The sequence below is a fragment of the Thermobia domestica genome, chromosome 4 (genome assembly GCF_964235325.1).
Source record: "Thermobia domestica chromosome 4, izTheDome1.hap1.1, whole genome shotgun sequence".
NCBI classification, from domain to species: Eukaryota; Metazoa; Arthropoda; class Insecta; order Zygentoma; family Lepismatidae; genus Thermobia; species Thermobia domestica.
In genome coordinates, this window is record NC_137457.1 from 230290491 (window position 1) to 230304358 (window position 13868).

Below are 13868 nucleotides of genomic sequence, written 5' to 3' on the forward strand. Positions count from 1 at the left end.
ATGAAATGTTAGTGTAGGCAGAAAAGGAAAAGGGGAATGAAGAGTTAGGAGGCATAAGTGAATGTGGTTAGGACATGGGAGATAGCATAAGGTTTTTTGTAGTTTTTAATTTTTTTTTTTGGCATATAAGAATGATAGAAAATATCACCACCAAATAATCATATGGAGTATGAATTATTTACAATGGTGTGGATGGGAAAAATCTTGGACTGAGCAAGGAGTCCACTGGAGGAGATGAAGGTCGGGATGGAGTAGTACGGGATTGAAGTACAGGATCGTGTAGCGAAGGTGTTTTTGGTGATTGACCTTCCAAACGTGTTAACAGATGTTGGTTGTCCATGTTATTGTGAGCAGAAGGAGAACGAGAATGCGTGAATTGGGATGTGATATTCGATTTGTAAAATCGGGAGCGCTTCTTGGATCTACCATAACGACACCAACATAAAAGAAACAGAATCGATAATACACATCCAACAGTACCCACAGCACTAATAATTGTAACCACATCTTTCGTTTCTATTGGGTTTTTGGGCCTTGACGGTTTGAAGTGCAAAAATGCCAAAAACATAGACACGCCACATGATCTGAAAGAGAGAAGAGGAACTCATCTTACAGGCAGTCGAAATTAACGAAATGCAAATTGAATTTCAGGATTGTTCTTTTTTTTTTTTTTTTGTTTTTTGCATTCATAGATTCTCTCCCTAAGATTTTCCTGTAATCGTTTTGAGGAAAAGAGCGTGGTTAATTATAGCAGGGAAGAATGCATTGACCTGATTGAGGTCAAGCTGTGGAATGTCCGTGCAGGGTTGCTACCTCGCTGAGCCAGCATGCACTGATGCATGCCATTGCGTATGCATGGTAGGCTGCGTGATCACAACCGTACAAGGGTAGGAAACCCTTGGAGGAAATTTGTCTAAGCCACCAAACGCGTGGATGGGGTTATTCCATTTGATATTGAGTTGTAGAGTGATGGAGGCTGCATCCGTCTGGCTTGGGGTTTTGTTAGCTGCATGGTAAGTACCAAGGTGTTTTATTTTTTTATTTTTTTTATTTATTTATTTATTTTTTTTATAATGTACGCGGCGGGAGTTGGAGTCATTACACATATATTCATTCGGTTTATTATTTTTTTCTAGATTTTTTATATATAAGAGAGTGTGTTTCATGAGAAACGTGGGAACAAATGCATTCATTGAGGTAAAAGGCACGTAAGTTCATTGCCAAAGGAATGAGCTTACATGGTGCTGTATGAGACTTTCTCATATTGTTTTTGTGTTTGTGTGGTTGTACTGTTTGGCAAGAAAGAAGAAATGGGTGGGTGTGGGAAAGGGGCTACATACAACCTATGTTGTATCTTTCCTAGGGATGTCTTTTTTTTTTAACCTTGAAACTCTGCCTATGTAGAGTGCTTCTATAAATCTTTCTCCTTCTTCCAGTAAGAAATGCATTTGTTGCCTAAAATTAGTTATAAATAACACTGAAATAAGCCGACTATTATATATATATCTTGTTATTGTCCGAAACAGTGGAGTGGATACATAATTTGTGGGGGGGCGCATGTTATGCACATAAAGAATTTCTTATGTAACCGTAAAGTAATTTATGCGATTACGTATTGTTCGCCGAGAACTGATCTCAATGTTGTGTCAAGAATTTTGATAGTTTATGTATAGGTACTTACGCATATTAATTATATCAAATAAGATAGATGGAATAGCTTATATAAAATGTACTGTGACCATTTAGGGGGCCAATGTGGTGGGTATTTCCTCCACAATTTCAGGGGGGCAAAGCCCTTAAATCTCAGGGGAACCAATGTAAGAGGTGTACTGGTAATATTCCGGGGGGAACCAAATCCCGAAAAATGTCAGGGGGACCAAAGCCCGTAAACGTCAGGGGGACCAAAGTCCTTAAATTATCGGAAACAAATGTAAGTGGTACACTTGTACCATTCCGGCGGGAACCAAATCCCTTACAATCCCGGGGGACACCGGTCTCCCTTTCATTTTCTATTGTTGGAATACAGTCAAACCTCTAACAATACAAAGAACTGTTTTTATACACAGTTGTGGTATCAGAAAATGCATCATGGAGTAACACGAAGCGTGGTCCACTTCTGTAGTACCATAATAAGCTTACGGAATCCTGTGGGTAGGGACTTAAGTTTTGCACACAATCATAATAAAATAAAGTATGAAAGTTTGGATAGTCAATTTCTAGCATGTATAAATGCATCATATATATGTACGTATGACGAATTGTCTCTGAGGGGAAGAAGGGTAGGGTAGCATACGGTTATCAGAAAAGCGTGTAGGATTACTCGTATAGCATGCTGCATATGCACTAATACATACAGGCAGTGGGTATAAGAACCTACGTATGCAAATCACACTAAATAACAAGTTAGTTCATTACATGCTAACGAAGTTGAGTCATTACACATGTGTTAGAGAACCAATATGGCTGCCACGCGGATGCACGGTAAATGTGGGCCTAACAGTTATTACATATAAGTGTGGTTATGTGCATGCAATGCCTGGAGGGAGTCATCTGCTCCGTTTGCGAATGCGAAGAACCTACATGGGAGGGAAGGGAGGGGAAGTCTACCAATGTAGAAAATGAATGTTACTGAGTAGTGACAAGTGCATGTAAGTTTTTTTTTGTGGGAGTTCGCGAAGCGCGTTGTGTCCCGCCAATCAAAATACAAGGTAGTACTTGCTGTATGTACTGTGCATGTAACGTGACACGCATAGCGACGTGAGTAATAGGCGGGGGGGGGGCCTAGGCCCGTGTCACAGTGTAAACAACAGGGAGTTGCCTCCAGCAGTTGTCGTTTGTATACAACTCACGTGGTACAGTGAATGATACGCATTGACACTTGTTGCTATCAGAATTGTAACCGGAATTACGTTATACGGCACTAAATAGTGGCGTAGGTAGAGGGGGTAGACATGGGTTGGTGGGGTTTGCGGAATAGCAGGATGCTAAGGTAGGGTAGGATATATGCGAAAACAAGAGACAAAGTCGGGCGTTTGAGCATATATATGTATGTATATGGTGCATTTATGCATGAAAAACTACACGAATGCTCTGTTACCATCAATGGAATTACAGATATTGTCTATACTTTGTTTGAAATTCGGGACTCGGATTTTCATCCGGTACATACAATTTCAAGCGTGATTTTGCTATCGGTACCTGTTTCCCATCTTGTATGATTAGATATGAATTACCATCTAGACGGCTGTGAATTTCAAAGGGGCCATCAAATAGTTGTTGAATACTCCTGCAATCACCGGGTTTGGCATATAGGCGTTGCACCACGACTTTAGATCCAGGGAGAAACTCTGTCGGTTGCTTCTTAGAATGCAATTTTTCGCGTTGCCGTTCAAATATTTGATTCCTTCGGTATAACACGTAGTCCCGCGTTTCCCGTGCAAGAGTTAGCCTCTCGTGATTGCTTAGTTCTTGATCGGGTGCATTGAGCACACGATCAATAATGAACACGGGTTCGATTCCAAACAGGATCGAGAAGGGACTGACGCGAAGTTCCGTGAGGGGTGTCTTATTTACACTAGCAGTGGCGGTCTGTAGAAAATCCGGCCATCGTGCGTGTTGTTCCTTGGTAAGGAAACGCAATGCATTCTGGATGGCTCCGATTCGGTTCTCAGCATGCCCCAGAGTTTGATGATGGTGGGGGAGGGCGTAACGGACTTCTACACCCATACTAGCCAAGAACTGCCGCGTTTTTGTAGAGGTATGAGAGGTTTGTTTGTCCAAGAAAAGAAGAGATGGAGTGGAGTAGGGCGTCACAATGTGGTCCATAAAGAAACTAATAAAAGCTTCTGATGTTGGAGATTTCACAGGTGCCGTAATAACAAAACCACTGGCATGATCTGTCGCCAAATAAAAGTATTGGTATTGATCTGGTTCGGAAGCGATCAACTTCCCGGCCAAGTCAATGGAAAAGCACTTGAAAATGGTCTCGTGCGGTAACTTGCACTGTTTCGACAGATGGTTTGTACGATCTTTTAAACAGAGAACATTCATGACACCTAGCTAATTTTTGATGCAGCCACTGCTTCATCTGCGGGAAGTAATACTTCGATTTCAATAGCAGATGTAATTTCGTAAAGCCAGGGTGGGTTAATGAATGTGTATGTAGTTCATCAAAGATCGAATCCCGTAATCTGTTAGGGACACAAAGTACAAGTCTGTCGTTAGGAATGGCCTTAATTTTCCTATATAATAGCCCATTCGAAATCGTGAATTGCTTTTTCCATTGTTTGTAATGGCGCTGGGAGGTGTCTTCCGTTTGTAATGCCCGTATAATTTTCCCGAAAAATGAGTCCTGGCGCTGTAATTCGCCTAAATCTACTCTTATATCGAGGGCCAGCATTTGATACTCATGTGGGGCCTCTTCCGCTTCCGCTATTGTTTCCGGTGTAACCGGAAGTGGGTTCCTAGACAATATGTCTGCCAATCCGTTCTTACTTCCTGTCAAGTGTTTTATGTTGAAAGAAAATGTGCCAAAGAAATCTCGCCACCTCAGTAATTTGGGACTAAGGTGGTTTGAGGTTTTCATGGCTGTGACCGCTAGTGAGTCCGTGTAGATGATGAATTCTTGGCCAATTAAATACTTATAGAATTTACGTAACCCGAAGTAGACCGCGTACAGTTCAAGCTCATATATCGGCGGGGGCGTCTTCCGTGGCGGATGACGGGATGATGCAAACTGTACTGGGTGCCAGTCAGCATCAGTGGCGCGTTTCTGAAGTAAACAGGCGCCAACGCCAATTAAACTTGAGTCGACCACCAGAGCGTGCTCTGTATCTTGGGTTGAGTATATCTGAAGGAGGGGTGGGTTAGTGAGAGCATGGCGCATTTGTTGGAATGCACTCTCGCATTCATCTGTCCACACCAATTTCTTCGGCGATCCCTTTAGAGCTTGATAAAGTGGTGCTAGGTTCAGTGATATATTGGCAAAGAAATTTCGAAAGAAGTTCACCGAGGCTAACCAAGACCGTAATTGTTTCACAGTTTGGGGCTTGGGGATGTTCAAAATAGCCTCAATTTTAGCGGGGTCTGGTTGAATATGACCTTCACTAATTATGAAACCGAGACACTTTAGCGTTGTCACACCAAACATTGACTTTTTAAGATTGAACAGAACTGAGTAACGTTGTGCAGTTGCAAGTACTTTGTCTAGACTTACCAGCAGTTCCTCAAACGTACTCGCCCCTAAATATAGGTCATCCACATACATGGTGAGGTGGTTGGGATCCACATTTTCAAAAATGTCACGTAAAATGCGCTGGAGCATAATCGTGCTGTTAACATGCCCCATGGGCATGGCCGTTAGTTGGTACATGGAATGCTTTAAAGTTAAGGACGGGACGGAAAATGCTGTAAAAGGGCGGTCCTCAGGGTCTAATGGGACCTGAAAGAAAGACTGGGACAGGTCGAACGAGCAGAAGTACTTAGCGTCTGCTAAGTTCTCAATGACGTCCGCCATATTGGCCGGGGAATCCCTTATAGGATGGCAGGCTAAGTTCAGTCGGCGTAAGTCCAAACAGACCCGGAGATCGTCCGAGTTAGGTTTTGGAACCACTAGAATGTTGTTCCGGGTGGCTGAATTACTTAATTCAATGATACCCATCTCCAATAATTTCAATATTTGTTGCTTTGCCCTCGGGCGCAAACGGTGAGGTATGGTAAACATCGGGGATCGAAAGGAGTCCCTAGACTTTAAGTCAAGAGTTGCTTCATAAGCATCTATATGAGAAAAGTCAGTATCAGACCATTTGAAAACACTAGCATATTTTGTTAGCACATCCCTTAATTTTTGCTGTTGTTCATTACTTAACTCCTTGTTAATTTTGAATTGTTGAGGGTCGATTAGGTGACCAATTTTAGCCAGCCGTTCTTTCGTTTTCTTAGTCGCATGCTCATCAGTAGGTGTAAACAACTTACGTACTGTGTTTACCTGTAACGACTCAGGAATGTCTGGTAGAACAGACGCAATAGCCAAAGGCGTTCCCTTGTGAAAGCGTTTGGGCTTGGAAGCCAGATTTACAACAGGAACCGCTATGTTGTCTGAACTAGCTACTGTGTGAGCAATAAAGCAACGTTTTAAGTTACTGTTAATTGGTGTGTGTATATGAACAGCACTAAAATTGATACCTAACGGTATGTCAAGTGGAATGAAAACAACAGAACGTGGAGGGACAGTTGTGGTTTGTTTACAAACCAACGTAAAGTGTTGATTTGTCTGTACTTTCGAAGCAACAGCAGGAGGCAATTGATTAGAGCCTAAGGGTGTTTTTTGTTCTGAATCCGGGCGACAGCCAAAGTGACGTAATGTGAGTGTATTATTCTGATATTCAATTACAGCTTGATGAGTTTTCAAAAAGTTGTTAGCCAAAATGATAGGAAATTTAGGAATTGGAATAAGCCTAAATAAAACCGTAAATGATTTTCCTGCCAAATTAATTTTGATGTATGCTGCATACTTAAGCGATAATGGTTTCTCGCTTACACCATACAAGTTCGTTTCCATCTTAAATACATTCACATTGCGTGGTAAGGCTGTCCACGGCAAGAGAGAGCTTTCCGCTCCTGTATCGACCAGGAAACGGCGTTTTATGTTCCCTATCGAGCCCTGAACATAAAATAACTGGCCTTCGGACTGTAGTGGTAGAGTGAGAATGGTGGGAGATGGATTACCATGATTGGTTTCAGACGGTTGGGGTGGGATTGAAGTAGGTGGCTCAGGAGCTGAAGGCTCCTGAGGCAATTCTAGTTTTTTGGATCGGAGACAGGTTCGAACTGTGTAGGTGGCTGGGCCATCGGGGGAGGGGGAGTGGGTGGGAAAGCGTAAGGAGTAGGTGGGGGGTATCCGTAATACGGATACGGCGGGGCATACGGAGGGTATGCCGGGGGAAATTGTCCATAGTAGGCGTTGTAATTTGTATTGCCCTTAGGGAAAGTACCATTTTGCTTCTTTTTCTTCTTCTTCAGATTATTAGCGTTCTTCGGCTGGGCCGAGTTCGATTCCTTATTCTTGTTCCCTTGTTTAGCCTTAGCCGGAGGAGGCTTATCGTGCCGATGATTACATTGAGCACAGTTGCTACATGCGTCCTGGCTTCTGCGGTAATCCTGTTGGTAGGAGGGCGCAGGAGAAGTAGCGCGGGGGGTGGGGGGTCGAGATGAAGTTTCTGCAAAATGTACATGAGCCTTATGGGAGTTAAACTGGAGCTGTAACTTATCCAGCTTATCCATTATTTCGGCGTATGGATCTGCTTGCCTAACCTGGGGAGTAGAATATACGGTGGGGTTGGCAGTAGCTTGCGACGCCACTGCGGGAATCTGAGGGTCACATGACACGACCCGCTGTTGTTCCGCGATGCGCTGATGTAATAACAAGTCAGCTTTCTGTCTGGTAAAAGCTTCCTGAACTAATGCCTCAAAATTTGCGAACATCTTTTGAGAAAAGTAATGCATGTGTTGGGGAAGCATAGCAATTACAGCGTCTGCCAAGAAATCTTTGAAAGGAAGGGTGGGGTTGTACTTATCCGCTAAGAACTTCTTCTCAAAGAGGTAGTGTGTTAGTGGTTCACCTGGGCTTTGAACACCAGACCTATAGGCATTAAGTGCTGTTAATGGTATCTGAGACGACCCAAACTGCTCCTCAAAAGCTGCTTTCAAACCCGCCCAATCTTTGTGACGTAAAGACTCTTCCTGCGTCTTGTACCAGTACAAAGGGGGTCCACTTAAACATGTGGGAAAGATAGCTTTAATCCGATCGGGTGTCCACGCGTTGATCTCGGCCAAACGTTCAAAATTTGCCAAAAATCTGTCAACACTTTCAGACGGTCCATCGGAAAATACATCTAAGGAGACTGGAGGGAGGATCGTAGAAACCGGTGTTGCACTATTAGACCTACTTTGCGATCGAGTAGTAGCCATGGTTAACTAGTAAAATTAGCAAAATAAAGGATGCAAATTGCACTGACAGCGAACCACAAGTTTAAATCACCAACACAACACATAAAAATAAGCACAAGGTTTATGCATTACACATAATTATGTTCAGGCAGTACAATCATAAGTCCTCATAATTCGTTTCGGGGAGCCATATCACAGATTAAACGTTACTTAATCCGTGATAAATACGTTATGTAATTTAGGTTGTTATGATAATTACCATTATATCACTTATCTGCTTTATTTACCTCAGTAATATCGTGGTTATTGAGTACCTGAGTACCATATCCACAAAACCTGACGTGGGAAACAGAGGTTAAAGTTATTTTACGAGAACACATAGATGACACAGATGTTATCCTTAGCTATCTCGTTTATTATAAGATCTTTATTTACACAGATGTGGGTTTGACTCTCACAAAGCTATTCTAAACCCGATAAACTTAACGGAATCAATCGTTGAGTCACCCACTTGAAAATGTGTTGTTTGCATTGTCTCAATGTTATTCAATTCTGACATCTGTTGAAATTATTCGACAATAATGCAGTTATTAGATAAACTCTATTAGTACATTGTGAGTAGATCGACAATAAATAGCATTACATGATAAAAATCGTTTTGAATATTCTCTTAACATCGATCGCTTTGTCATTTATCTTAATCCTAGTATATCTTAACTTAAGGTTCCGAGGACAAGGAAGATTGCATTTGCCTGACCATACTCATGTGTCAAATTAAGAAAAACCATAAGATATACAACTTACATGTTCTGGATTCCCAATACAGTAGTCCGCCGAGTATTGTCCAAAACGAGACAAAGTTAACGAGACGAGACTTCTCGCGATATCGGATACGAGCCAAGACCGACCGAGACTCGATCCTCACTACGACCGAGAGAAGACAAGATCCCCTGGTCTAAAAACCAAGAGTTTTTATATTCGCCTCATCTGTTATTTTCACTCTCAAGTCTTTCCGGATCAGTCTATTCTAGACTATGAAATAATAGTTTCTATGACGTATGCGTGACTTTCACACTTTCACTGAAGAAAATTGTTTTTGCTTATATAAGTGTTTTCATTTCCTGGTGTCCTTCGTACATGTTTTTAGAAATACCATTTATATCTTATTTACACATTTTTGGTATCTCTACGGCGACACTGTTTTAATGATGAAATGTCTGATCTCTTAAATTAAAAAATTCGATCAAAGTTGATATTTTCGTGATAAATGGGTATAGTTATACACAAAGTACATGTAGTTAAGTAATACAACTTTTTTCTCTAAATGTGTAATAAATTTTTTAATTTAATTTTAGATTTTTATTGGTACATATTTACCCTTTTTAGTGCATATTCACATATTTTCAGTGTATGTTTTTGGTGATTTTTAGCGCATATTTTGTTGGTTTTTAGTGCATATCGATCCTAAGTCTACTTATAACTTTGCTACAGCTGATTAAGAACCTTTTGCAATCGCCTTAATAAATCAAACTAAGATCAAAAATAAAATCATTCATACAAATAGAAGGGTCCCAGCTGAGTGCTTAACCACGAAGCATCCTTATGTATATTAAACTTATAGCAAACGCTGGGAAATCCTGTCCCATGTTTAACACGCCGTGATTATAACGGGTCAGGGATAATATGAAACAACATAGCCCTTTAACACAGCATAATTAAACTATCCCACTGTCCTTAGCGAACAATACGTACCGTGCAACTTTGTGTATAAGGCGATTGTTAAATAAAAGTGTTAAATGAATACTTGAATAACTAATATTCCGAACTAAAGACAAATTGGCTACAATGAAACGTACATAGGCAGAATACAAATGGATAATCAAGTTAACCCTTTTATGCTGACTTATCAATGAAAATACTTATGAAGCCTTTACTTTACTTAAGAATTATTATTGCTGCATGATATCAACGATACTTGCTCTCTGTTAATATTTAAGATCTCATTGACTTTCAGTATCAATTCATTGAAAACGCGATTGCTCTTTCTTTTTGTATTATCATTTACCTTTGTATTTCTGGGGAAAGCAATCCAAGTAGAGAATAAAGGAGTTTGATGGCATTTCATACCACTATATCACTACAAAGAATTCAGTTGTTAATATCTTTTTTCTGTTAACATTTAGAAAGCAAAATGAGAACTTGCCGAATTAAGGATTAAATAAGTTTGTACTTTGGTGGCACACAGGACAAACTAGTTAACTGCACGTTAACAAGAACTATGACCGCTTTAAACTCCTTCTTCACTCGCTAAGGCTGTGTGAGGCTCACTCTGAAATAATCATGAGATTTTTCACTATAGTATTTAGCAACACAGTAAGACTTAGTTCGATTGCTTAGTATATTTTCACTTAAACTCACTTTAATAGCACTTCTAAGTATATTGGCTGTTCAATTCGAACATAGAATTCAAGAATGATAAATCAAATATTTTAACTGAAATGTTTAATTTCTTAGCCATACCACAAACAAAATTGGCATGTTAAAATAAAATACAGGGTTAGAGCTATTGTGCTGAATAAGTAATGACAAAATAACGTTGCTTTCGGTGCGTGGACGAAGCATAGGGTCATCTCGTTGTTAAGGTTTCAACAACTTTTAAATAGTCTTTAATCCGTATTCAGAATAAGTTCTCTAATTCACACAACTGTTAGGTTAGGTTCCCGCTAATTTATTATCTCCTGAGATAGTTTACAAACTGATCTCTTATAACATACCAGCACCCAATGCCTCCATATGTTTCTTGCCTTCATCTATTTATTGTTACTTTTACCCAAGTACAATTACAACTCTTACAAACTCCTTATTTCACTTCTATCAATCATTTCTCTTTACTGCTAATTCTCTTTTATCTAATTCCTTTTTACATCTAACTTCTCACAAGTTCCATTTACTATTTATCAATTAACTAAACTTCATTCTGTCTAAACTCAAAATTAACAACTGTTTCTAACCACATCAACAACTCTCGTCCTCCTTTTCTTCTTCTGGCTAGTGCTATTTTTTAAACATTTCTAATCTAACTTCCTACACTAATTTCCTACTACTAACAACCTCCCGGGGCTCCCAAAGAATTTTCCTCTTTTCTTTCCGAATCACGTATCTTCTTGATTTCCCTGATCTGTCGTTCAATTAGTGACATACTCGTATACCCTGTTTTTATTTTGTTCATCCAACAGGCGAAATCTTCACAAAGATATTTAAAAATATTCTCCTTCCAGCCTAATATTTGGTCTTCCAAAAAATCAAGGTCTGGATTCATTACAGGCTTGTTCGTAGTAATATTTTTCTTACATCTTCCTTTTCTACTCCTTGTTCTTAGTATATGTAGATCTTCCTTGTATTTTTCTACTACTGCCGGTCCCCCTAGATTGTACTACATTAACGTCGTGTGTCATCTGGTCTGGCAAACTATTAAATATGGATATCTGCTCTTCTGTGTTTTCAACTGCTGTCGCTATGTCAATCACTTGCTGAAATGTAAGTTTGCTGGAAGTTAATATTTGTCTTCTGGCGGTATTGTTTTTCATGCCGAACACAAATTGATCTCGTAAAGAATGATCGAGACAAGTATTGAAATTGCAATATGCAGCCTGATTCTTTAATGTTAATACAAATTGTGCTACTGACTGATGAGGTTGCTGCCGAATGTTGTGAAATTTAAAACGTTCTGCTAATTCATTTGTTTGGACACCGTAGTGTAATAACATCAATTCCTTCAGCTCCGAATACGACTTCTGAGCTGGCCTTGCAGGTGTACATAAATTCCGTAGCTCTTCATATGCTTTCATACCCATCACCGCTAAAAACGTAGAAAGCTTTCTGTCTTCCGGTAAAGCCGAAGATAAAACAACTTGCTCAAAACGTTCTATGTAAACTTGAATGCGTCCAGTTTCCACGTCAAAGGGCTCAAAATTACTAAATGAAGCCATGTTATCCTACCGACTGCGCCAATTGTTAGATAGTCAAAAATTAGTGCAAGGTATTTATTTTTAATTAACCTTCTAAACTACTGTAATTCCCAATGAATATCAAAGCAACTTCCTGATTACTTCAACTCTTTAATGCACCTGTGTATCTCTGGGTAATTAACATACACTTTACAACCACTAAGGTTCAGAGATAACTACACTTCAACTGACTTTCACAATTATACAAAAAACTCAGCCACATAGGGCTCATATCCAATCTACAAATAACTTCAGCCACTCATGGCTCCATTCCAACCTAAACACATTTACACATTGTTTATTTTACATAGTTACACTAGTTACGCCCTTCATTTGTTTTCACAATTTCTTAACACCTTGTCCGATTATTTAATAGCAAACATCTTGCCCAACTAATTGACAACCTAACCTAACACTCGTGAGTAAGCTATTGCAACCAGACAAAGGGTACAGAAAGAAAGCTCCTGATCGGATATGTAATGTCAAATGATCAAAGCGTCAAACTTTTCATTGTTCTTGAAACCACTGTGAAACTAATGAGATCTGGGTTTTTAGCGAACCAATTATACTAAATATAATTGACAATATAATTGTCATTTGTTCGAAAAGGAAAAGGGGTCACGGTGGCTTAGTGGTAGAGTGTTCACCTCTGGTGCATGGGGTCCTTGGTTCGATTCCAGCTCGCGCCAAGTGAACTTTGTGGTCAACAAACATCGTGTGTGGGGTTATTCCCGTTTCCTCCTACTTTCTTCATTCAACCATTTCATTCATTTCTCATCATCACTGTCTCCTTTAGCCTAGCTGGCATAATTGTGGGACGTAAAACTTAAAGATTTCATTTCGTTTGGCAAGGAGAACACTTGAACATAAATGTCGCAGTTCTTGGCTTTGAAAAAGGAAAGTCAATACAGCAATGGTCCTAACCTATCATGATGATGAAGGAAATAAAGTTGAAAATCATCTTTTATTTTTTAAAAAAATGCTCAATATTAGCGGCTGCAATCTTCCGAAGGTAAAACATCTATGGCATAGAAAATATGTGGAAATTTAAGTGTACCGTATATGCGACATAGCCTAAGTTTTGTATCTCTCCAATGGTCATGAATACTTAGAGAAAGCTGATTGTGCTTTCTAGTTGGAGGGTTCTTCGAGAAGATAACTATAGTTGGCAGTGTTCATTATGAAAATAATACGCAAAAATCATAATAATTATTTTATTTTATTTATTACAGAGACTTTCGATTAATACTCACGCCACGCAAAGGTGTTTTGCATAAAAACTTCCAAGCTACAGAAGTGGGGAGTGATGGAAAAGAGAATCCTGTTTTTGTTGGTAAGTTGATCACAAGATATAACTTAATTATCTCGTTAGAACTTAGCGAAATAACAACGTCTTTAACGAATTATTCTATAAATCATAATTTTTCAAACGAGCTCAACGTAGCTAATATCTTTCAGGTTAATCTGCAGTGGTAATAGGAACCCAATGCTTCCATTGATTTCCTGCTTGAAGCTTTAGTATTTCATTTACTCGCTATTATTTGTTGCGCCCAAGTTTTCGACCGCTGTACACTATAGGTTAAAATCGTGCTTAATTAGAAGTATTCTGTCAGATCTTGTTTCCATATTGTCAAAGTAAACACAGCAAAACATTGAATAAGGCTATATGATAGAAATATATCAAAACACAATCACGTAACAGTTTCAACACACTTACTGTGTCTTCATCAGACTTCCACCCCTTCTCATGGAAGAGAGTTGGAAAGATCCAAACATTTCTAATTTCAACATTTATAACTATAGAACAAAAATGGTAATATCTAGCGACAAGCGGTTTTCTCCAGTTGATTCAAGGCGTCAAGAGAACATACCATCATAACTCGCAACATTCTACCAAAACCGGAAGTGGTTGTA

The 13868-nt window shown here is 39.5% G+C and overlaps 1 protein-coding gene across 2 annotated transcripts in view; it reads left to right on the top strand.

Annotated features, from left to right (window-relative positions):
- The window catches only part of Tace (ADAM 17-like protease Tace), a 126932-nt gene that overhangs the window by 27331 nt on the left and 85733 nt on the right, over window positions 1-13868 (top strand). Inside the window, exons 1-2 of one of the 2 annotated variants that reach the window (XM_081755544.1) lie at window positions 668-1013; window positions 13187-13287. Coding sequence is in view for 1 of the 2 variants with exons in the window: in XM_081755543.1 (XP_081611669.1) it covers window positions 13187-13287 (101 nt within the window). In the remaining variant the exon portion in view is untranslated. Of the gene's footprint in view, window positions 1-667; window positions 1014-13186; window positions 13288-13868 lie in introns of those variants that run through there. The other variant, XM_081755543.1, reaches the window with a different exon arrangement.